The sequence below is a fragment of the Asterias rubens genome, chromosome 1, assembly GCF_902459465.1.
Source record: "Asterias rubens chromosome 1, eAstRub1.3, whole genome shotgun sequence".
In the NCBI taxonomy this organism is placed as follows: domain Eukaryota; kingdom Metazoa; phylum Echinodermata; class Asteroidea; order Forcipulatida; family Asteriidae; genus Asterias; species Asterias rubens.
The window spans coordinates 19,851,620-19,876,890 of record NC_047062.1 but is presented as its reverse complement, the minus strand read 5'-3'; the positions used below and the strand labels follow the sequence as shown (position 1 = coordinate 19,876,890).

The window sequence follows — 25,271 nt, the reverse complement described above, 5'->3', positions numbered from 1 at the left end:
ACTAACATATTTTTAACTGCCGTCTTATTTTCAGAATTATTTTGATGGTATCATAAAAGAGTTTAATATTTATATACATTGAAAAAGACTCCGCCATTGACCAATCAGCGCACCGTAAAAATTCTTTCCTTTGTGCGCCGTTTTTAAAGCAGTCATATGAAAAAACGGAAGTGACATTAGTCGTGTCCCGGTGATCGTTAAGTTTTTGAAACCAACTGAGTAAGTACAATAAATTTGCCTAAGATCTCACAAACTGTTTTGATTTCAACGATAGTTATGTATATTTGCATTAAACCTTTTGTTTATCTCAAATGTTTTCATTGAAAAACAGCTCAGATATACTGTTTAATTTTTGTAAAAAATAAATGTTTGTTTTATTTGCCAACGATATTTAATTCATGTTCAGACATGTCAGACAAATTGTAATGATGGATTCAAACTAATACTTGGATGTCCAAGCTTGACATGCTCTTTTTGTAGGTTCCACCTAAGGTTCCACCGACTGTGACACACACGGTTTTGACGATCAGATTCAGATGTCTATTAATTTAGTTTAGCCTTTTTAGGCCTATATATAAAATTTAAAAACTGTGCCACCTGTGATCTACACTTTAAAAATGAGTCTGCTGACCATCTCTGACCGTAGTGCATGATGGAGTTAGGACTGAGTCTTGTCTCATCTCAGTGTCTTTGACTGTATAGTCTTGCGTGGGTGGTAAAGTGCTATATTTTTTGACACACACTTTAAACAGCAGACAACACATAAGTCTGTACAAAAAGTTATAAATAATTGAGTAGTGTATTCATGGAAATTTTTCATTACAAAAGTTTCTGTATGGCGCCACCACTTTTTCATTCGATATGAAATAATAATTAATATAGTATCTAATTTACCTCAATGAGATATCCCTTTTAGTAAAAAAGAGTGAAAAAGTGGTGGCGCCATACGGAAAGTTATCCTTTTCATTTAATGAAAAAATTAAAAGCCCAACCAAAAAACAAAAGGGGTTGACTTGACCCAGTTGACACTGACACGACAGTCAATAAAGGGTGTCAGGACACTTCGTACTTTGCCACTTCGTACCCTGGACACTTCGTACCTTTCAAGGTACGAAGTGACTTTGGACACTTCGTACCTTGGACACTTCGTAATCGTACCTTAATTAACTTCTCACGAGTCACTTCATACCTTCGTACTAATTCGGGGCTTCTGCATCGTTTATGATTAATTTGTGCTTCGTGATCGGATGATTATGAAATAATTTTTATCTCAACGGACATTAAATTATTGAGGAATACATATTTTAATAAAGGTACAAAGTGCCTCGGCCGAGGGTTCACCCTGGACACTTCGTACCTTCGGGACACTTTGTACCGTAACCAAATTGGTCACTTTGTACCCCACCCACGGTACGAAGTGACCAATTTGGTTACGGTACGAAGTGTCCCGAAGGTACGAAGTGTCCAGGGTAGGAAGTGGCAAAGGTACGAAGTGTCCGACATCCCAATAAAGTAGTAACCTTCCTCCCGACTGCGAATCCAGCTTCGCCGTCCGTCGGGAGGAGGGTAACGTTATCGCAAGTAGGCCTATCTGATTCACATGAAATCCAGTTTGCAAATTGGATCTTGATTCTGGAATCAATCCGTAACTTTATTTTGCAATTTATATTTGATTTTGAGTCACTTCTCCTGGCCCTGGGCTGGTGAGTCCCACTCACAGTCACAGTCAGTAGAATTTGTATACACACATCAGTTGAAATTTAAAGTCCCGGCACCATTGCATTAGCACCGACTAGTCCTACTCTAGAACTATCATGAGTGACTGAGGTTCGTTCCGCTATCATCTCCACGTTCTTGGAGACGATCGCGGAACAACTCATAATTCTAAGGTAGGAGTAAGCACCGACATGGCCAAGGAGGTAAAATAAGATTTATCACAAATTTTGCACAACAATGCTCAAAAAGTCACTGTGCTATGGTGAGAAAGAAGGATGCCGGGCAACACAAAATTGTACAATTGTGGCAAAGTCCCCTGTTTTGTTCCGATACTGCATCTGCAGGGAAACAAACTGTACAAATTTGGCCAAGTCTCTGCTGAGAATTGTTTCAGCTAGTGGGGCATAGTTTTTTTGCACACATCCCTGTGTACGTGGTCCAGGCTATTCGGAAGTCCTAAGTCCCCCAGGGCGGGGACTAAATAAAGTACAAGTTGATCTTGAAAGCAGTTCATGTTTTCAAAATTGAAAGGGGTCAGACTTGAAAAATCTAAATCATTTTTATACAAATTTACAAATGCATTTCAAGAGGACCATAATAATGTCTAAAGGCCGGTTTATAGTCGGTCGCGCGATGGTCGCGCGACGGAAGACTTGCGCGCAATCCTAAGACTGAGGCCTAAAAACCATGTCTTTTTATGATCGCGCGTCAAGATTTCCGACGCCCGACCATCGCGCGACCGACTATAACTCGGCCGTTATAGGCTTACTGAGTGTTGGGCTTCATGTCCAAGTGATGCTAGATGTTGCAGACACTAACAGCGTGCTAATTTATACAAACGACAGGTATTGATGTACTGGAAGTAACTTTGCGGCCTTCAACCTGCAAGGTGCCAGTCCAATATGAGTTGGGTTGTGGACGAGTGGAAGGATGGCCTACCGGCCAAGGCCTTGCAGAAGATTCAAGAAATGGAGACCAAGTTGGAACGTCTCGGCAAAGAGCAGAAGCAAAAACAGTTCCAGATGGAAAGTTTAGAGGCGGCCTACCAGAAGCAGGTTAGGATTAAGAAATGAATCCCAGTTTTCTTTGTAGTTGTTAATGTGTTATAGTATTCCGAATATTGAAACATTCAAAGTATTAAGCCCGGTTCATACTTCCTTCAAATGCGAAGCAAATGTTGACTTCACAAGTTTGTAACAAATAATTTGCAGCAGTTCAACTCTGCTTAACTCACTTGCGAATAGTGCTGCGAAAGGAGAGTTGTGATATATAGAAAGGTTTGCGGAAACACCATGTAAGAGAGTTGTGATGTCAAATTCACGTCAAATACGCTTCGCTTGAAGTATGAACTGGGCGTTGATCCCTCAAAAGTTTAGTTTTGCTTGATAATATTCACAGAAAAATCAGCTCCTCTAAAAATGTCACTTTATTCTGATTTCCGAAACAGATGAGGAAAACTGAGGAGGAAAAAAATGCGCAAGCGTCTCTCAAACGAGACAACCAGTCCATCGCAGAGACATGCCAAGAACTGGAGCGGAAACGAGAGAAAATCTCCCATGATCTGCAGAGTAAGGAGACCATGGTATCGTGCCTAGAGGGCAAACTTTCTCATACTCAACAACAGCTTGAGACCGAGACTAGCCGTGCTACTCAGGTAAGTTGTGTCAGAGCCTTTGCAGGCCTGTAATTTCATCTTTTAGATGGCAAGCCGATTTTCATTTTGTAATGGGCGCTTCCATTTGATAATCTTAGAGTCATTGAGAAAGTTTTGAAAGGGCACCGTCCAGGGCAAAATTCAAAACTTGCTTTGCATAACATTGCACTGCCCATTAAAGGTTTTCAGGCATGCAACTTTTCAACTGATTTCCTCTTTTTCTTTTAAAAAAACAGTGCATTACAGAAAACTTAAAAACACTGTACAAAAGTTAAGTGTGATCGGCCACTCCTCTTTTTTTGCACTTTGACAGTTGCATGTCTGGGTATCGATGAAATACTTACCAGCACATGCAGTTGTTGCCTACATTCTAATATCAAATTCTAAAATTTTCTTGTCTTTCTGTGTAGATAAAAAATGAGCTGGAAAAGGTGCAAATGGAGCACAACTCTTGCCTTCAGAAGTTGGAAAAGGTGAGCGGAGACCACGCCAGGCTCCAAGAGAACAGCACCCAACAGCACCACCGCTTGGAGGAACAGGGTCACCGTGTGAAGTCCCTGCAGAAGGAGGTTTCACAGCTGAGGGATAAGTTGGATCTCCATGAGGGAAGGACTAGGAATTACAGCTCCGGTATGGATGTGATAATAAATCATTTATGGAATTGATATTGCACTCTCTCCAGCAGGACCAGCCTGTTCCAGGGTACATAACAAGAAAATTGAATAGAAACAGTTTAAGAAAAACACAACCAACAGAAAGAAATCATTCTAGTAGAGCTTAATCTGCTGATGAAAACCAGTTTATGGTACCTACCCTTGTTCAGGGTCCTCCTTTTGTGACGGTACGCGCGCAAAAATAATGAATTTTAATATAAAAATCATCAAGGTAAAATCATTTATAATTCGCCAGAGTGCACGTTAGGTCATTTAAAACCAACAAAAACACCAAAAAGAAAACATTCCGAAGACCTCATTTCAATTCAGCATCCTTTGGCCAAACTACAAAAATGTGGTGTTTGTTTAAATATAAATTATTAAAAACCCAACACATTTACTGGGTTAGTCGTGTAACATGCGGTTCAAAAAAAACTTTTTAGGGGAAGGAGTTTCAAAATTACTTAACAGAGTGTTTTGTGTTTTGTTTCATTTTAAAGTGAGTTCAGCAAGCGAAGAAGAGCACTCCTCCACGAAGCAGCAGCTTAAAGACATGGAAGCTGAGAAGAATAGACAGGTTGCCAAAGTCAAACAGTTGGAGGAACTTCTTGCACAGGTTAAGGTGAGACAAGATCCTGCGCCTCTGGATCATTCTTTTATGTTTGGCAAAACATATGCCACCCAAATTTTTCTTTTTTCCTTTTTTTTATTGGGGCCCACTTTCGTAGAGCTGCTTTTAATGGCCAATGTACTGCAGTAATGCGCAATTCCCATTTCATAGCACTTCGTACTCTAACACACGAAAAGGCATGCTAACCTTTCGGTGCATACTGCACAAAAAATGTATGACAATACAAATCCATTGTGACCACACAAGATGTTTGCCTTATTTTCTTGCTTACCTGTTAAATTCATTTACACCTTACCAAAGTTTTCTGCTACAGTAAGCACGAAAGAAAATTTGCTTACGGTTAAGCGGCTCTATGAGATTGGGCGCTGCATATTTATTGAAAATAAATATTAATAATGTTTAATTTACTTCTATTGTGGTTTTTTATTTTATTTGGTACAACAGAGCACCAAGACTTCGCAGCCACATGTCCAAGGGGCTCCCGATCTGATGTGTTTTGACAGTCCTGTAAAACCCCAGCAGACACAGTCCGCACCTGCGTCAAACAACGATCAGACAGCTCTACGTGATTTAGAGAACAAACTTGCTGATGTGAAAAGACAACATGAAGGTGAGATGATCAACCAAAATGCCATTTAGCAAAATGCTGACGGTCCATCATGTTGATTTAACAAAGAAAAGTAGACCTTGGGCCTTTCTCAAACCTCGGCTTGGGCTCAGGCTTAAAGGCTGTGCGTGCTGCGTACACAGCTTGGCCTTTTATCTGCATTTTGGAGCAGCGTGTATTGCACGAACATCAGGACACAGAGCTGGAACTTATGCCGAGGTTTGAGAAAGGCCCCTAATTGTGTAACAATCTTTTGGAGGAGGATTTTAGACATCCCACGGTGGGCATCAATTTACAATCTAATGTTTACAGTGATTCCAATGAGCTGATGATATTTCAAATAGGAACATGTAAAATTATACTGCTTTTCTCCTGAAGATGATGTATACTGACCACAATGTTCAGTTGTTGCATTTCTGGTTATTGGCAGCCAATTCTGGTTTTTGACAGCTCCACATCTTATTGGTTTCACTGCAAATCTTGGCTTCTAGATTGGTTCCCAAACTTTACAATACATTTACACCATGAATAAACCATACTTTGCTGTGTACCCATACATCAATAAGTTAAGTACTGTATACTAAGTACTTTCCTGGTTCCTGTGAAAAAATTAACATGCATATTATTATAAGTGGGATTCAAATCGGTGACTTTTCCCGATCGGTTTTATTTTATAGTAAAAACGTGCTTTTTAGTAAACAAGTTTCTCTGCAAAATTCCAAGCTTTCACAGCTCACAAGACAACACTCTTCAGTGTTATAATTTGAGATTTCATTTGAAGGTAATTTATTGAAATTTCTTAAACAGGAATGACCAAGGAAAACCACAAGCTGGAACTTCAGGTCCAGGCTAAGGACAAAGAACTGAGCACCTTGCAGTCCAAGATGAACAATACGGAGCAGCAGGTCACTGAGGTCAAGAAAGCCCTGACAGAGAAAGAAGCAGCATTCAACAAACAGCGAGACGAGACAAACACTTTGAAGGTGCAGCTGGAGAAAGCCAATGCACAGGTAAGAAAACTGAGATTAAAAGTTCTGCATTCAAAACATTGACACTTTATTTGAAGGATTAATGAGTTTAGAGGGGGAAAAAAACAAGCAAATGCTTATAGGATTTGAGGCATTGCATGGTGAGGTATCAATGTATATTTGGTTTGCGGTAACACCATGTGTGTATCTACTTGCCAGGTAGAGTTGTTCTTATGGAACTGTCTTGCTTTATTCTACTGCCGCGGAGTAGATAATCGGAGGTTCGGGAGACATCTCAGTTCTGAAAAGAACTGTCCTGCTTTTTAACTATTACCAGGGCTGATGGTATAGAAAATAGACTGGACTACTACTTTAGCTTATAGGATCGTAATTAACTGTACTGCCGCGGAGTCAGTTCTGAATTGGTTTCAACGTTTCGACTAGCTTGCTCTAGTCATCGTCAGGAGACTGAAGAGGTAAGAGAAGAGTGGGCTTATTTATGGGGGTTCAGTGGATCCACTGCAGGTCAATCAATGCTCTGATTGGTTGTGTGGTTGGCGGGCTCAGGGCTATTGTTAGGGTTGCCCATTGTGTGAGAAACCCCTCGGGTGTAGTTAGTCGTGTCAGTAGGTTTGGAGTTGTTAGAGGAGGAGGGTGGTAGGATAGTGTGCCAAATGCTGCTGATGAAATAGCCGATATCTTGTGGCACAGTGTCGTGTCTGTGTATTTTGATAGCTTCCCTTATATGGCAGTACAGTTTATTACGATCCTATAAGCTAAAATAGTAGTCCAGTCTATTTTCTATACCATCGGCCCTGGTAATAGTTAAAAAGCAGGACAGTTCTTTTCAGAACTGAGAAGTCTCCCGAACCTCCGATTATCTACTCCGCGGCAGTAGAATAAAGCAAGACAGTTCCCTAAGAACAACTCTACCTGGCAAGTAGATACACACATGGTGTTACCGCAAACCAAATATACAAGAAAATGCTTTTTAATTTTAATTTTTTTTTAATCCATTGCATATGTGTCGTCATAACAGAGGGTAAACAATGAAACTCTTCTCATGCACCAAGCACAATTGTTATACCAAAGTGTGAAGATTTATTGTTCGAGAACCAGTCACATGATGTGATACAACAATTTATGTACACAAATTAACGTATTTTACACTGATTTTTTTCTTATGTTTGCCGTGTTTAATTGGTATAAAAGCAAATTCTGTAAAAGTTGTAACAATTTAAACTTCATGCAATTATCTTTAAAATTCATGTTGTTTGTGGATGTTTTTGTTTACAGCTTGAAGAACTTGGCAGAAAATCCAAACAGATAACCCAGGAGCTGGAGTGCAAGCGCCACAATGCTGAGGCTGCTCGTCAGACCCAGGAACAGCGCTTCAAGGAAAGAGAGAAGGAGCACAAACAAGAACTCTCACAGCAGACACAGGCCCTGACCTCCCTGGATAAACAATTCAACGATACCAAAAACAAGCACCAACAGGAGATCAATAAACTGACAACAGAGCGAGGCATGCTGCAGTCGCAGCTTGAGAAAGCACAGTTTGCTGCCCAGAAAACGGAGAAGGAGATGGGAGAGTTGAAACGCAAGGTCGACGCAGCTGGTCAAAGTATCAGTGCCCATGACAAGACGGTGGCCCAGATGGAGAAGACGATTACAGAGATGAAGAGGGAAAAAGAAAACTTAACATGCAGACTCGATCAAGGTAACTGCAAGTTGGATAATCTTGAACGCCAGGTTGCGCAGCTAAAGCACGAAAGTCAGCACAATGAAGGCCTGGCAAATGACCTTCGCGGGAAAATACAGCAGAAGGAAGGCGAGCTGGAGAGCATCACCAGCAAGTCAGATAATCGATTGAAGGAACTTAATAACCTCATGGAGAATTTGAAGCTCAAGTTGTCAACACTTGAGACCAAGCATGCATCCGCACAGGATGTAGCCCAGAAACGAGAGCACGAGAATGAACAGCTGTCCACCAAGTGTTTCACAGCAGAAGAGGCCAAACAGAAATTACAACAACAGGTCGATGCTTGTGGAAGGGAGATTGAAGGCTTTAAACAAGAGATTGTGTCTTTGAAACAGCACGGCAAAGAACTCAAGGCAAAGCTAGATAAGGCAATGGATGTGCAAGCCCAAAGTGAAAGTAAAGTCGAAGAGAAAGACAACAAGATTTCCGAGTTGCAAGACCAGCTGAAAGAATCTAAGAACGAGGTTCAGGCAATTGGTTCTCAACTTCAGGAGCTCTCTGCAAAGCAGGAAAACAATCAGCAGAATTTGGACAAGAAAGAAGCAGAGATTGCGTCTTTCAAACTTCAACTTAAGGATGTCGAAGCTACACTGCAGCAATCAGAAGTCAGGCATGCTGATGGCCTCAAAGAAATAAACAACGAGGCAAATCATCTCAAGCAGCAGATAAGTGATCTAGAGAAACAGCTACTTAACGAGAAATCTACAGCCAGTAAATTGCAAGAGAAGTGTGACAATTTCTCTGAGCAAATTCAGCAAGCAGAAAACAGTCTTAGATGTAAAACTGATGAACTTCAGAATCTCGAGAGAGAAATGGTGGCCCAGAAAAGTGAACTCAAATGCGCTGTTCATGATGCCAAGGCTCAGCTTCGAGAGGCGGAGAATCAGAGAGCTACCATCGAGCAACATCATGACCAGGAATTGGGTATCAAAGTAGATGAGATCGCTACCAAATCCACCCAAATATCCAACCTTCAACAAGAAGTTGAAAAGACTACTGAGCATCTCAAGTTCTTTGAAGCCCGTTGTGGTCAGCTTCAGACGTCCAGTGATGAACTCAAAGTTAAACTTGACCAGCTTGAGTCTGAAAAGTCTCAACATGATGCCATCCTGAAATCCAAAGATGAGGAACTTGACAAACATCAGGCAACACTTGCCCAACGAACGACTGATTTGGAGTCCATTATCGGCACACTCAAACAGGAAAATAGCAGCCTTCATGCAGACTACAAGAAAGCTTGCGAACTTGCCGACGCCAAAGGGTCCGAAGCAACGGATCTGTTGAACAGGCTGGAAACAGTGGAGGTGGAACTTGAGAAATTGAGAGAGCGATTGAACAGGACTGAAGCAGACTTGGAGCAGGCCAAGAAAGCTGTGCAGTAAGTGTGATTTGATGTGTATTCAAACTGACTTTTGTAATTTTGTGGATGAGATGACAACAATTGGATTGTTTTGGAAGATTCAGAAATTTTTGAAGATATAATAATTTACTCCACAGTTATGATTTAATTAAAACACTATTTTCATTTAGTGGTGAAAACACAGCACATAATGCATTATTTTATAAAATGTTTTACTTGTTATTTTCTATTACAGAGATTCAAAGATTCTTCAGGACGATTATACTAAAACCTTGGCAGACAAAGAGGGATTGCTTGAGACTCTTCAAGAAGAATTTGAAGATATGGAACTGCAGCTTCAGAATTCAAAGGAGAAACATCAAGGTGCTGTGGCACAACTGAAGGAAAAATACAACCAGGCAGAAGCTAACATAGAGGCTAAATCTCAAGAAATTACTGAGTCGAGAGAGGAAGCAAAACGTCTGGAGGATACGGTTGAATCGTTGACGAAGCAACTATTAAATGTGGAGTCAGATCTCCAGAATACAGCCTCATCTGCAGAGGTGCGAGCAAAGGAGATTTCCGAGATGGCACGCAATTTAGAAGTGTCCGAGACCGAGTTGGGCAGCGTGAAACATGATTTGGAAATTGCAGAGAAAAGATTGTCTGATGCTCAACGTGACCTTGTCATCACTCAAGAGGACTTGGAAACCACGAAACAAAATCTTGTCTGCAGGGATGAAGAGATCCAAAAACTGATACAGGAGGCGTTGGAACTGGAGTCCAATCTTGACAGCTCCAGCAAATCCCTGGAGACAACGATCAACAGTTTGGAAGAAAAGAACGCAGTTCTCACCGAGAAATGTAGCAATGCCATGACAACTATCACAAACAAAGAAACGACTATTGGAGAGTTAATGGGTCAAGTTGAAAATGCGGAAACGGAAGTTCATGCACTCAAAGAGAAAATTAAAACATTTGAAGAGAGTGACACTGCTGCAGAGACAACGATAGAGACACTTCGCGAGCAGGTTAATCATCAACAAGAACTTCTTCGGACAAAAGATGAAAAGCTTTCTGGCACAGAGGAAGAATTACAAAATTTACAAACACTATTCGATGGGATCTCTGAAGATCTTAAATCGAAGAATGAGCAGCTGGAAAACATGAAGGCAGAATTTTCACACCAGAGTGATCAAAACGAGATTGCATTGAACCAAAAGCAGTCTCTTGTGGATGATCTTTCATCGACGATAAGTTCGACCGAAATGGAATTCGTCCAATGCCAGACGAAATACTCTCAAGTTGAAGAAGAGCTGACACTTCTGACAAGAGCCCATTCCGAACTCAAAGACAGATATGATGCGAGCCAACAACACCAGCACAGCATGGACGAAACACTCCAGAGTAACCTACAAGAAATAGAAGAGCTGCAACAAAAGTTGGATGAGACCTTGGGTGAAAAAACAAGATCAACAGAAAATCTTGAAGCATCAAAATTGAGACTCAGTGAGCAGTTGGAAGAGAGTGCCACTCTCATCACTCAAAAAGAAACTCAATTAGATAACCTCAATAAGGAATGTCTCACCCAGAAAATGGAAACGGAAACCCTCACTGCTGCTTTACACTCTGACATCGCAAACTTACAAGAAAAAGTTTCAGGCCTGCAGACAGCGCTGGACAAAACAAAGGATCTCCATCGTGCCACTGTGGAGGAGTTGGAAAAGACAAAAGACAAGCTGACATCGACCACGGAGGAAAACGAGAGGATGCAAGGACGCCTTGATCTCATCCAGATGGATATTGAAGACAAAGATGACTGCATGGAAGCTTACAATGAGCAGGTATCCAAGATGGAGGAGAGCATCAAAGCCCTGCAGGAGACCAAGCAAGAAAATAGTGAAACCATCAGAGGCTTCAAGACGGAGCTTGAAAAGGCACACAATGAAATGGATGCTGTCAGAAAAGAAAATGACAACCAGAAGGTTGAGCTTGTTAACTTAAATGAGAAAGAATCGCATCAGGAAGAAGTCGTGAAGAATTTAAAGGCAGTGTTGGTTGAGAAGGAAGATAGCATTGAATCCCTCACCGAAGAATGTGCTGCTCTCAAAGCTGACACGGACAAGCATTTATCTGAGATTAAAGAGAAGACACAAGATGTTGAGTCAATAGAAATGCAGATTGAAAACCAGACTCAAACCATGGCTTCCCTGAAATCGGGTCTTGAGGAAAAGACTTTGCTGGTAAACCACATGGAGGCTAAGTGTGCTGATCATTCACAAAAACTTGAAGAGAGGGATTCCCTTCTTGAAGACAACCAACATTCATTACAGGCCAAGCAGGAACAGCTGGAGGAGTTGCAGAGTAAGTTGTCACAGACTAAAGAAGAACTTGATGCCACAATTAGAAAGATGACCCAAGAGGCCAGTGGACTTCTGTCTCAGCTTGAAATCAGTCAGATGGACGTTGAAGATCGTGAACAGTCTCATCAGGAGGTGATCGCTAAGCTGGAACAGAAGGACCAGCTATGCAAGCAGCAGGAGATCAGAATAGCTAATCTTACCGCCGAGTCGGAAGAGCTTCAAAGCAAGACTGAGGAGTTGGAGAACGCGAGGGTCGCCCTTGAGAAAAACCTTTCTCAGTTTGAAAATGATATGAAGGTTGCCGTAGAGAAAGAGGAGAGTGTTATCATTGATCTAAGGCAGAAAACAAACACTCTGGAGGCAGACAATTTAAACGTAAAAGCTGAATTGCAGAAGACCCAATTTACTCTTGAGAATACGGTTGAAGATCTGGATAGCCTGACGGAGCAGTACAACACAACTTGTGAGAAATACGAACTGCAGCAACAGCATCATCTGGAGCTTACATCTAATCATTCCGAACTGAAGAGCGAGTTTAACACTATTGTCGGTCAGAAGGATACCCTCCTTCAGAGCAATCAGGGTCTGAGGCAAGAACTAGAGGAAGCAAAAGAAACCATCCGTCAGGCGAGTGGAGATGCAGAGGTGGAGAGGCGGGCACTGCATGAGAAGCTTCATACTCTCACCACTGAACACTCACAGCTCCAAACAACCTACATGGAGACACTAGACACATTGACAGGTATGTTTATTTTTTGTGAATGACTTATCTTTTGACAGAGAGGAATTCTCTGTCTTTACCTACTTTGCTCATCAACATGTACTCTTTCATCAACCCCCTTTATTAGGAATTGGTAAAATGTGTTTGCTAAACATAATTTCTTAAACATTATTTAACAAAAAAAATCAAAATTGGCAAAAAACAAAATCCTCAGGATTGTTGCTAAATAAACTCAATGTATATTCTTTCAACAATTCAAGACAAACGTAATGTTTGGTCCTTTAAAGAAAAGAGGAACATTTTATGGAGTCCAAGGGCTGACCTACATGTATTGCACACACAGGGAACGACTTTGTTCTTTAGCAAAATCATACATTTTTAAGTCCATACATTTTGCATAGCAAAATTAAAAATGCTTAAGACATTTGAGATACATGCTGTGTTGAGAACGCTTTTGCATTTTTCCATTGTGAAATAAAATCCAAGCCGCGTCTCTCGGCATGAATTTGGTAAAAATTTGTGATAGCAAACCATCCAAATGGCATTGCAAACTTTAGTGTGATACACGCTATATCATTCCATGACTAATGGTGTATACTTAAAAAAAATTCAGGCTATTTGAAGAGAAAAACGAATAGAAAAAAGACCACAGTATGAAGACTATCATGCATGTCAATATGATTCAAAATCCAATTGTTAAATCCTGCTTTCATCCTTGTTTTTAAGGTGTTTCTCATAACATGCTTAAATGTTGGCGTTAATTAAATGCTTCATATTGTTTTCATTGTTGTACAGATATTTCTAAACAACAAGAAGTAACTAAAGAGAAACTGCAACAGCTAGAGACCGAGAAATCTGAGCAGCTGACTAACTCTGACACTACTGTGGGTGCATTGAAAGAAATGGTGCAGCAGCTGCAAGCTGAGCTGGGCTCAACTCAAGACACTCTCAGTCTAACGAGAGAACAACTCTCTGACCAGGAAACTCTATGCTCTCAACTTCAAGAGACTGTTGCAGCAGAAAAAGAGAATCAAACTATCATGGTCAAGGAACTCAAAATAAAGCTGGCAGCAATGGAATCCGTCTGGGATGATACACAGACTAAGCTGACAGAAGTCGAGAAGTCACTGGAAACTTCCATGGAGCGTGCTAGCAGCTTGGAAGCTGCAAAAGATGCTCTTGACGCAGACCTAAAAGCCTTAAACCAGAAGTGCAATCAACAGGAGAAGACCATCAGCAAGCAGGGCAATCAGATATGCGACATGGAGGTCGTCGTCAGCGACAAGGAAGCTGAAATCGAAGAGATGAAGTCGCACCTTGATGAAACAGAGGACCAGCTTTCCAGTAGTCAGCAGGACTACAAGAAGGAGTTATTGAGCAAAAGAAAAGAGGTTGCTAGTCTCCAAAGCGAACTGTCAAGTCTGAGGGAAAGTTTTGAGCTTAACGAAGATGCCCTACAGATTGAGAGGGAGAAAGCTAGGGAAAAAGAGGAGGACACGGAGGCTCTCAAAGAAAAGACTAAGTGTGAGATAAGCGCTGTACGGCAACAACTTGAGAAGGCTGAGAATGAACTGAAGATGGCACTGCAAAAACATGTGGAAGATAACCATATCGTAGAGGACTTGGGTAGCCAAATCAGACTGCTGAAATCACAGTTGGATGCCGACAGAGAAATGTATGAAAGAAAAGAGTTTGAGACTACAGAGCATGAACTTCAAGCGCAGGAACAAAACTCAACGCTTGAAGAAGAAATCTCAAAGTTGGAGAGAACAATTTTGGAAAAGGACACATTCATAGCTGAACAAAAATCTTCTGAGCTTGAGTTTCAAGAGAGTGCGCTCTTTAAGGCAAAAGCCAGCGAAGAAATAGAAAAACACCTCAACCAACAAGTGTCCGAAGTCAAATCAGAGGTATGCGAGCTTGAGAAACAGCTTGAAAGCAAGGCAGAGCTGATTGAACATTTAACGCAGCAGATAGAGTCATTGAAGGTCTCACTATTCGACGAGAAATCGTGTCTGCTAGAGGCCCTTGCAGAAAGTGAAGAAAAACTGGAACAGTCGAACACCAAGTACGGAAGTGAAATTGAGCTGTTGGAGAGAAAACTTGAAACTGTCAAGGAAGAAAGTCGAGATGCTTTAGATGAGCAGAGAAACTGCACCTTGAGGTTACAAGAACAACTCGACCACATCAGGGACACCCATTCAGCACAGACAAAATCTGAAGAAGAATATCTAGCCAGCCTGAAGATGGAGAAACTTGAATTGGAATCTGCTGTTGCTGATATGCAAGTTTCTGTTGAAGAAAAAGAAACCGAGCTGCAGAAACTGAAAAAAGATCAAGCTGACAAAGACCGCAAGTTGAATACAGCTGTTACTCACATCGATGCCCTGCAGTCAGAAATTCATGAGCTTAGAGATGTTGCAGTGATTGCCGACAAAGAAAATACCAGTGTGAGAGAAGAACTAGCTAGTCAAATTCAGTCACAGTCACAACAACTTCAGACACTATCGGACAAACTTGGAGCAAAGCAACGGGAAGCAGAAATAACTCATGAGGAGAAAAAGCGTACTGAAGATGAGTTGGTTCTACTAAAGCAAAGCATGATGGAAGGTAATGATGTTTCTGATGCAATTAAGGAAGAGCTTGGGACAAAGCTTGAGTGTGTTCAACAGGAAAAAGAAACAGCAGAGGCAAGAGTTACTGATCTACTTCAGCAGCTAGATTCCTCAAAGAAAACATCCGTAGAGCTCCAGTATGAGCTGAGTGTTCTTAAAAATGATGTTGACTCGCACTGTTTCACCAGTGAGGAGCAGATGGCAAGAGTGAATAATGCTGTCGCTGAGAATGAAAAGCTAAAAGAGGAAGCTAACGCTATGCAAATAGAAAATACAAAACTTCAGACCGATTGGAAAGCTGCCCTATGCCAGGTTGAATCAGTGAGCAGTGAATTGGAGCAGTTTCAGTTCAAGCAGAGTGAGTTGCTGGAACAGATTGGACAACTAGAAGAGCAAACAAACAACTTCAAATCCGAGATAGAACGTCAACAATTTCAGCTGATCCAACTGCAGGAGACAAACGACTGTCTGCAAAGAGAAGTAAATGAGAGGTCAGTTGCTTTGGAGCTGTTGGCATCAGAGAAAACTGAAGTTGTCCGCACAAATACTGAACTGAACCAGGAAATGTCCGAAGTGATGAGCACTCTTGAGAAGACCAGAGAACAAAATGCTTTGCTAAAGGAAGAGATTTCAATCCTTGAAAGAAAGACCCAAGATCTTGAACTCATTGTTGAAAGCCTCAAAGAAGAAAACTCAAAAGAGAATGCAGAAAAACTGTCTAACTTGGAGAATGCCAAGACATCTGGGAGTGATGTTTTGTCTTTGAATGAAAAAGTAAATGTCCTTGAAGAAACAATCGGAAGACTGAGAGGAGAAAAAGAAGAGATTGTCAACAATTATAACTCTGTGGCCGAATCCCTTCGCTCATCACAGCAAGATAATCTTGATCACCAAAGTGCTCTTTCTAGCCTACATCTGGAGAAATCTGATGTTGAGAAACAACTAGAGGCATCCCAAATGAAATGGAGTGATCTTACACAAGAGAAGGAGAGTCTTATTCAGGAGTTAGCTCTGAAAGCGGAAGAGAAAATTGCCATTGAGGAAGAGCTGGCATCAGGACGAGTGGAAGTTCAAGAAATAAAAGATGGCTGTGAGCAACTAAAACTCCACATCAGCAGTATGGAGCAAGAGCACACCGCTGTTAAGAACCAACAAGTGGAGTTGCAATCTACAGTCACTGAACAGGCCAACAAACTCACTGAGCTTTCAGAATTGTTAGCAGATGCTGAAGATGCAAAAGAAGAATTTCATTGGCAGCTTAAGACTTCAACTAGTGATCTGCATAAGCAACTTGAAATTGTCTTGACAGAAAAAGAAAATCTGGCTACCGAAAATAAAGCTTTTGCTGTCAAGGTGCCCACATTGGAAACGAAAATTGCAGACCTGAAAAGCCAGCTCAATATCCAGGAAGCTGATTCTAGGGTGAGAACTGATCAATTGACTTGTGATATCAACCAACTTATGAATGAGAGACAAGAAGCTCTTGAACTGCTGGAAAATCTGAATTCAAACCAAACAGTAGAGGCAGTTGAAAAAGGTGAGCTGGAAAGTCAAATCAAGCTGAAAGAAAGTGACATTGAAGAAAAGAATAAGATGGTTTCAAGTCTTCAAGCCTCTTTGGAAAGCATGGAAAAAGATAATGCAGATCTGACTGCAAAATTAACCATTATTCAGAGGAACCTAGAAGAAGCCAACAATGACAACTGGGACACGACCGAAAGTCTTCAGGATAAACTGACTGAACTGTCAACTGCAGAAGAAAACATCATCTCCTTGAAGGAACGTATTGAAACTCTGGAATCAGAAAAACAACACTTGGCTGGTAACATGGAAGAGTCATCTGCTACTCAGAATGCCGAAGTCAATAGATTAACGGATGAACTCCAGATTGCTTCAGATAATCTTCAGGAGGTTTCACAGGAGAGGTCGGATCTTGCAAGCAAGATTGAAACGTTGACCTCGCAGCTTAAAAACGGTGAATCCAGCCTGGTTAATGTTACAACAGAGAATGAAACTCTAAGAGTCGAAACGGATGAGCTGAAAGACACACTGAAACAGGTGCAAACAGAGCTTAGCAACAGCAAAGAACACGCCAAACAGTTGGATCATCAACTGGAATCCTTGAAGTCACTGCAACAAAAGATGGAGCAGGGATCTGAAGAGGAAATATCTGCCCTCAGCTCAGAGATGGCTAACCAACAAGATCAACTCAAGGAGCTTTCACAGAGGTTCAACGTCCTTCATGAAGAGAACCAAAGATTGAAGGAGCAAAATAGTGAGATGCAGTCCAAGGAAGAGGACTTCTTGGAGAGACTGAGCTGTTTAGAAACTGAAGGTCAGAATGGGAACTTGTGGAAGGAGAATTTGGAAGACCAGATCAAGTCCATGGAGTACGATCTCGGTGAAAAGACAAACAAAGTTGAGGAACTAAGCACCCAGCTGCAAGTGTCAGAATCTGCTAAGCGTAACATGGAAGAAGAACTTGAGACTGTTGTGGTGGAGAAACAACAACTGGAAGCAGAAAAGGCGGATTTGGAGTCGGAACTCAAGATTTTCCAGTTGGAGAAGAAGACAATGGAAAATCAAATTTCAACTCTCTCATCACAAAACGCTGCCTCTGAATCTCTGAATGTGGAGGTCCAAGATTCCAATGCGGTGCTTGAGTCTGAGCTGGGTCGCCTGAGGTCACAAATTGATGAGGATGATAACAGATTCAAGAATCTGAAAGAATCTTTCCAAGAGGCAGAGGAGAACAGTAAGCAGAGGATGGAGGTGATGAGCACTGAGCTGGAGGAGGCTAAGATGAGACTGGAGGCAAAAGATGAAGATATTGAGAGCAAAAAGGTAAGATTATTTTTATTTATTTATTTCAGCAAAATCTCAAAAAATAGAAGATAGAAATAAATTGAATTTACAATAAAAAGTGAGTGCATTTATAAACATGTATTCAATAACGCTGACACTCATGGAAGACCCCCCAAACTATCTTGACAAAGTTTTACTATTGTTGTGTGAACAACCATTTTCTTTCCACAGAGAAGTGAACAAATTTTGTGTCTGTACTGTTTTGGTCGTGGAAAACTGTAAAGTTTCTGAGAGACTCTGGCATGAAGTGTTTCCTACTTTTAAAAGTCTGATTGTTGAATTTTAGGCTCTTGGAAAATCTGAAAACCTTTGATTAAATGGCATGAAAAGTCTACCGCAGCTTACACACAGACTACATTTGTAAATAAAGTTTGTCTACTTTCCCTACCAAATATCTTGCCTGGAGACTGCACCATGCTCTTGAAAAATTAAACAAATACTTGATTTGGATAAATTCATACAGACAAGATTTTTCCTATTTTATTAAGAAATGCTTTCTCTTTCAGATTGAACTTGATGCCATTAACAGTGAGAAGAACGATCTGGAGAAGGCTCTACAAAGGAAACATGAGGATCTACTCAGAGTCCAGACAGATCTTAGCACAGAAGTTGAACGTTATGAAAGGAGGATACTGACACTTGAGGAGGAGTCCAGGAAAAACATTGACCATTTAAGAGAAGAGGTTAGTTATCATTTTTCATCATCAGTCGGCTGCACAGCAGGCGGACACAAGATTCTCCCATTCTGTCCTGTGCTAGTCTCTGAATCTCCATCGGGGAGAGCAGAACATGTGGTGACACTAATCATGCGCTGACGACCTTGTCTTCGCCGGCCATGAGACGGGGAGTAATTATCTTTAATAAAAATTTGAATTATTCTTTTAAGAGTTCTGAGTGCATACTGATTCATAGAAATGTGTACTTAACCAGCTTGAACGAAATTGGCAACAAGTGATCTTTGTTGAAATTCATCGGAAATGATTTCAATCAATAAGGAAATTGAGTTTATATGAGGTCAAACAAATTTTGATAAAGGTTTGTGAAAAATCCCTGTTACATCATTTGTGGGAGCTCCGTATAGCATACAAACTTACTTGGTACCGAGCAACTGAAAGCTGTTGATAGTATAACACATTGTGAGGCACGACATCCTCTGAAGTGAAATATTTTTTTCAGCAAGAGGTATTTTCTCACTAAAATATTACAAGACTTCAGCTGAAGACTTTTATTTCAACCTGAAAGCACACAAATTTGTAAAACAAGAGTGTTTTTTTCTTGTATCATTTTCTTACAACATTGGTGAGCAATTGAATTGAGCCCATACTTTCACAGGTTTGTTATTTTATGCACATGTTGGGATAAGTAAGAATACTTTAAGTAGCTGTTTAAAAAGCCTTTGTTGGTGCACTGCCAAATATATGTAATTCCTGATTGTGTTTTGTTTTCCTCCAACTGCAGCATGACAATAAGATCTCATCCCTGGAAGAGAGACTTGAGAATGAGAAGGAGACGGTATGTGATCTCCAGAGGCTCCTTGAGACAATCCGAGTTGAAAAGTCTGAATCTGACGAAACTACGCAGAGTGCAACAAAACAGCTGGAGAATCTACAGGCAAACTCCTCTCGACTGGTCAGTATTGACCCATGTAAACTTTTAAGTAACATTTTCAACTAAGAGCAAGTTCGGGTGAGCGACTCGACCTACCAGAAACTGTTACGAAGCTCTCGAATTGACCTTAGTCGACCTGCTCTAGTGCATGGTTCAATATAGTCAATCTCCATGTGCTCTATGGTTCCTGGTTAGTCTAGTCGGTCTAGTCACCACCCCAACTTGCTCCATGTATGACCAACCAGTCAAAACCAATCAACTGCGTGGATTGTGTAGGATGGCACATCTGTGCACCAATTTACACTCTAACTTTTTACAGCCTCGGCGTGAACAAATGGATTTCATTGAAGCAGTTTCCCATTGCTTTCTATACAGTTACAACATATGGTTGAAAAGTCCTCCATGTTCTTTAGATTGGAAGTGTTGGAAATTTTCAATTTGCCACTCATCTGTTAATGTTTATTCATGAATTACAGGAAGAGAAACTCCAAGAGTTGAAGTCTGAATGTGAGCAACTGAAGCTTTCCACAGAGAAGGCCAACCAAGCTATGAAGACGATGAGCATCAAGCTGAAACGAGCGGAACAAGATCCTCCCCCGAGTAAGAAACACCTGCAAGAGCTAAAGAAGCTTGAAGCTAGTTGTGCCAAGCTGCGAGGACAGCTGGTCGATGAGAAATCAGCCCGTGTCAGAGCAGAGGAGTCCCTGGAAAAAGTCACCGCGTTGGAAGAGAATACATCCAAGGAGGTTGTTGAGAAGACACAAAATTTGTCAAAGCAAATAGAAGAACTGAAAAAGGATAAAGAATCTCTTCATGGAAAGCTTCAGCTATCCATAAACAACTCGCGTCGACTTGAGAAAGATCTATCGACTCTTCAAAGTCACGTGTCCAGTCTAGAGTCTGAGTCATCCAATAAGTCATCGAGGGCCAAGACACAAGGCGAGAGTGGTGAGAGCTATGAGCTGCAAAAGAAGCTTGATGAGAAGGAAGAGGAAGCCATCAGTCTGAAAGAGCTGGCCGAGACCAATGAGAGGGAAGCTGAACAATACCTTAGAAACTACACAGACTTAACTAAAAGGTATCAGAAGGTAGAGGCACTGAATGACACCTTATCCAGTAAAGTGAAGATCCTTACATCAATGCTGAAGGCAGCAAAAGCAGCCAAATCGGAGCGTCCTGCTGACAGCTCAAAACCAGCTTTGGTTTCTCAGAATATGCCACTGGTAAAAGTTGCCCTACCAGCAGATGATCCAGCAATCAAAGCCCACTTGCTCTCCAATCATACCAATAACTTTCACGGCCAGTCCAAATTATCCACTGGTGCATTGGAAGTAGCAGCTCCACCTAATTCATCGGTGGAGTCTACCAAGACACCAAGTCCAGGGCGTAGAAGGACTCGACTATCGGCAAGGAGGCGTTCATCAACAAGTAAAGTAGAAATTGCACAGTCAATTACTGCTCCAGCAACCAACACCGAAGTTACTATCAACCCTGATGTGCCCATGAAAGTCGAATCCCTCAGTTCTCAAGAGAAGGTTTCTGTTGTCAAAGTGGAGGTTGAGAACAACCATGTGAGTCATCTTCCAGTGAGGGCTGGTAAGCGTCCCTTGAACACCCCCGTCAAGCCCATTGAGACCAAGCGAAGCAGGAACCTGAGTGGACAAGAAGCCGGCCAATCTGAACAATCCAATGCAATAACAACTGAGCAACAGAACAGAGGCAAGTCCCCCAATATCTTCCATCCAGTGTGTTCCATTTTTTAAAAGGGTTTAATAATAAGTTGTGATTGCACTGACATCACTTGAACAACTAGAACCCAAACCTTTTCAAAAGACAATTTAAATCTGTTTCAATGTCAAATACAGAAAATACAAAAAAAAATCACACTTCTACAAAAAAAAAATGTTTGTGGGAGTGTTGGCTCCGAAAAGAGCCGGCCCGTGTAGTCTCGACGTTTCCAACAGTATACTCTGCTTGTCTTCAGGAGTTTCATTTTCGTTACAAATTAGGCCCAAGCCAACACAATTTGCTTTGAACATATACCTTTATTTCCACAGTTAAAAGAAAGTATTATTTGAAATTACTTCAAATTTATGTTTATAGGTCATTTAATATTCTTTTGTTTTTGTCAAGCAGGGCGATTGACAACCAGAAGTCGTCTCAAGCCACCTACGACAATGCGCTCCACCCGCAGCAGCAGGTCCCAGGAGAGTACAGCGACAGCCACCACCAGCAACAGCTTCATTCCACCCAGCAATAGTCAGGATGCAAAGCAAGGCTTTAACTTCAGAGCAACTGCAAACATGGAGGGACTGCCTCAACGAGTCACTCGCAGCAGTCAAAATTCTCAGGGAGAGGTAAGTTCAACAAACAAAAAAGGGTTGATACTCTTACAATTAGGAGGACTTTTAGGATGCTTGGTGGCAGCAGACTGACCAGGTAAAATCCATTGTTCTTGGTAGTATGCGCATGCTCAGAACTCTGAAATCTGGAAATGAACAATGGAAATTTACCTGGTAAGTCTGCTGCCACCTAGCGTTCCAAAGTCTCCCACTACAGCAACCTAAAGCAAGATGACTCTTGAATAAACTGGCCCAAGCCACATAAACTGTTGGAGATTTGATTTGTTTAAAACTAACTGTTAGTTTTCTTTTAAGACCAATGTTCTTCATACACAGTGAATTTTCAAAACTCAATACCCAATGAAATTTACATGAAGTGAATTTGAATTGGCATTCATAAGTTCTCAGGACAATTTATCCATTCTGATTGGTCGGGGAGAGATTTTGTGCACTATGTGAGTGTTGTGCACGCATGGTACTAATTTACGCATAACCCAATCAATACACCGGTACTCAATGTACAATCTTATTAGCACGCACGCGTACACACAACCGTTGAGCGTTCATGCAATTTTTACCCAGAGCGAGCCTGTAGATGTGACAGTGATTGAAGCATGTACACGGAATTTTATAGATTTTCCAACATTGATAAAAGAAGGGCATTTATGAATGGGAATAAAAGACTAGTGACTTGGTCTTAATCGGCCGTCCTGTATCATTTGGTTTGGTCCTTTGTCGACCCTGTCTGTTTTAAACGGCTGTGTGAGACCTCATTGCCTACTCTTTTATTCCCTTATTCTAATTCTATCACGAGACTCATATAAGTCATTTTTTTGTATTTCCTATACAGTCTGGTCCTCATCCAGCAGCCTTGGAGACCATCACAAACAGCCCAAGAAGGCTGCCACCAACGACAGAGGCCACTAAGCGTCGCCGTTTGGGTGGAGCACAGCGCTCGCTCAGTCTAAAGAAATCCCCTGAGCAGCTGTCAAAGAGACCACAGACAACCACACAAGGAAAACAAGAAAACTGTGAAATACAATAACTGTACAAAAATACTTTAAATGTGTATGTGTTTGTATGTTTTGGTGTAGCTTTTTGCCTTTTAACCAGATGCAGTGAATCAGTAAATGTGGGACACAATAGTTTTTACCAAGTGATGTGTGAGATAATTTGAGTGTACTGTGAAAAGTAGTTTACAAACCGTTCTTTATAAATTTAAAGTGAGTTCTTGTGAACAAAAATTCCAGTTTTGAAAATAAATACTTTTATGCTTCAAAAACATGTTTACTTAAGAAGGTTGATGCAACAAAGAGTAGTGAAGTAGCATGAACTTGTTTTTGTTCAAATAAACTTTAGTACGCTCTGGATGACACCAATATATGTAACGAATCCTGAAAGCAATGCAACAAACTTTTAACGATCATGACGTTTTTTGTACGTGTTGAAATCATTACCTTTATGTTTGTCCTTTAATTTGTTTAACACTTTTTATAGTTTAGCTATTTGCATTGTACTGTTGTTGGAACAACCCTTTTGAAAGAAAGAAAATTATATTACTCTTTTGTGAACTAGATTTCGGCAACTAGATTTGTGAATATTGTTGCTTCCAACACGGCCGCATTCCTTTTTTTTTTTTTTTTTTTTGAAAAGCTGTGTTAAAAAAGATACGACAGTTTTGGTTTACCAAGTTCTACATCAACATAAGCCTAAAACTGAGTCTGAATTGAAAGTAGGGGTTGTTTTTTGTGCTACTTCTAAAATGAAACAAAAATTAAACAATTCTGTGAAAAGACACAGCAGTTGATTTCACTCATATAAATACATGTAGATCATTGATAGTTTTCATTACTTAAGACATAAACTTGTACCATTATTAACTGTAAAGCTGAGCCATCTGTTAGGCAAAGTACCCATCAAAGATTGATCTTTATTTTCAAGTAGTTTAATGCTGTCCAAAGTAAAAGGTAAAAAAGACTCAAATCCTTCCTTATTTACTTGGCTTTTGAGTATAGCTTGTAAATATGTACATGTAGTATACTGTTAAATAATAACCTTTCTTAAACTTTACTTGTAACTCATGATCAATACTCATGTAGATTTTGTTTCATAACATTCCACTTTTAGTAGGTAGAAATACAAGACGCTCCGAGTAGTTCTTTCCAAGCCATCGCAGGAATTTTGTGGATGCAGTTAAGGGCCATTGCTGCCCATTGCCCTAGTCGTGAAATGAGTGTTTGTACTTCACCTCAGAATGTCCAATATGAACATTTTTGAAATGAACACTTCTAAAGAAAAGTTTAACTTGCTGTCCTAGCTTTTGTTCAGATCGTATTAGTATTTAAAAAGACAAAAACATAAATCCAATGTGATGTTTTGCTCATTGTTTTGTGCTTGTAAATAATGCTCGCATGTGTAAAATGCTTCATTTTCAACTGTCATAATTTGTACAATCTGGATTATATAGAGATAGGTCTCCAGGGGTCGAATTTACAAAACTGTTCCTCACTAAGGATCGATCTTAGGATTTGGGACTAGTCCCAGCCGTAAGATTGTTCCTATAGGAAGGGTCTTAAGTAACTCTTTGTGAAATTGGCCCCAGGCAACACCTACATACAGTCTGTTTTTCATATTTTCTCTTCTCATGAGCTAAATGTAAATAGCTGCGCCTGAAACTCAAAACAGCTTTCTCGTGGATGATGATTTCAGCTTGTAAATTCATATTTTGTATGTTTTTGATGATTCTCATGCAAATATATAATGTGACACTTTTAAATTGAAACCAGTGTGAGATATTGAGTTTGTTATTGTTGGGTTGTGAGTTCCTTGGTTCAAATTCAATCTTTTTTATTTTTTTATGGATGTATTATTTTTATAATGTTATCATTTTTGGGGTCCCGCATCATCCATTTTATTTTAAAAGGAAATTTGTTACTTTAAATGACTGTAAAATGTTCAAATTGAAGTTTCCGGGTTTTTTTTACGAGTTTTAAAGAAATCAAAATAGTTCATTGAAACATTCAATTCAACAAATTAATAATAAAACAACCTGTGAGCATTTAAAGGGAACATGAGTCTTTAGTGTTTGGAACTGTTTGATTGGTTTAATCATAGGGGCTACAGAATAATTATAGGAAAAGTGACTTAAGTTTCCAAATTGGGCGGTCGGTCCACCCTGATTGATTGTTTGCGCATTATAAATAGTAACTAAACAAAATACTACAAAATATACACCTTTTTGTTAATTTAATATTTCTTATAAAATTTGCAGAAGTTATATATCGTCCAAACTTATTATGTACGTACAGTCTAAACATAATTGTGTATGTACACAAAAGTTATCATGAAGAGAGATTTGAAGATAAACCACAAGAGGGATTGGATGGTTTTTTAATTGTTGTCACAATTCATTTTGAGCCGAGCTAGT

The 25,271-nt window shown here is 40.4% G+C and overlaps 1 protein-coding gene across 1 annotated transcript; it reads left to right on the top strand.

Moving 5' to 3' along the window:
• Positions 1-184: 184 nt before the first annotated feature.
• LOC117300978 (centromere protein F-like) lies at positions 185-24,607 on the top strand. The gene is made up of 15 exons (XM_033784855.1): positions 185-219; positions 2,562-2,771; positions 3,164-3,370; positions 3,781-4,000; positions 4,524-4,645; positions 5,099-5,264; positions 6,069-6,271; positions 7,526-9,369; positions 9,587-12,435; positions 13,210-17,873; positions 18,401-18,577; positions 19,353-19,523; positions 19,979-21,221; positions 21,639-21,859; positions 22,695-24,607. The coding sequence occupies exons 2-15, from the start codon at positions 2,619-2,621 to the stop codon at positions 22,887-22,889; spliced, it is 12,435 nt and encodes a 4,144-aa protein (XP_033640746.1). The 5' UTR covers positions 185-219; positions 2,562-2,618; the 3' UTR covers positions 22,890-24,607.
• The last annotated feature ends 664 nt before the right edge of the window (positions 24,608-25,271 follow it).

What these genes read in the sequence shown, in the direction of transcription:
- LOC117300978 (XM_033784855.1), top strand. Translation starts at nt 2,619, where the DNA reads ATGAGTTGGGTTGTGGACGAGTGGAAGGATGGCCTACCGGCCAAGGCC. An exon ending in AGGCGGCCTACCAGAAGCAG is followed by an intron (nt 2,772 to 3,163) that starts GTTAGGATTAAG and finishes TTTCCGAAACAG; the next exon opens with ATGAGGAAAACTGAGGAGGA. An exon ending in GTCAAAATTCTCAGGGAGAG is followed by an intron (nt 21,860 to 22,694) that starts GTAAGTTCAACA and finishes TTTCCTATACAG; the next exon opens with TCTGGTCCTCATCCAGCAGC.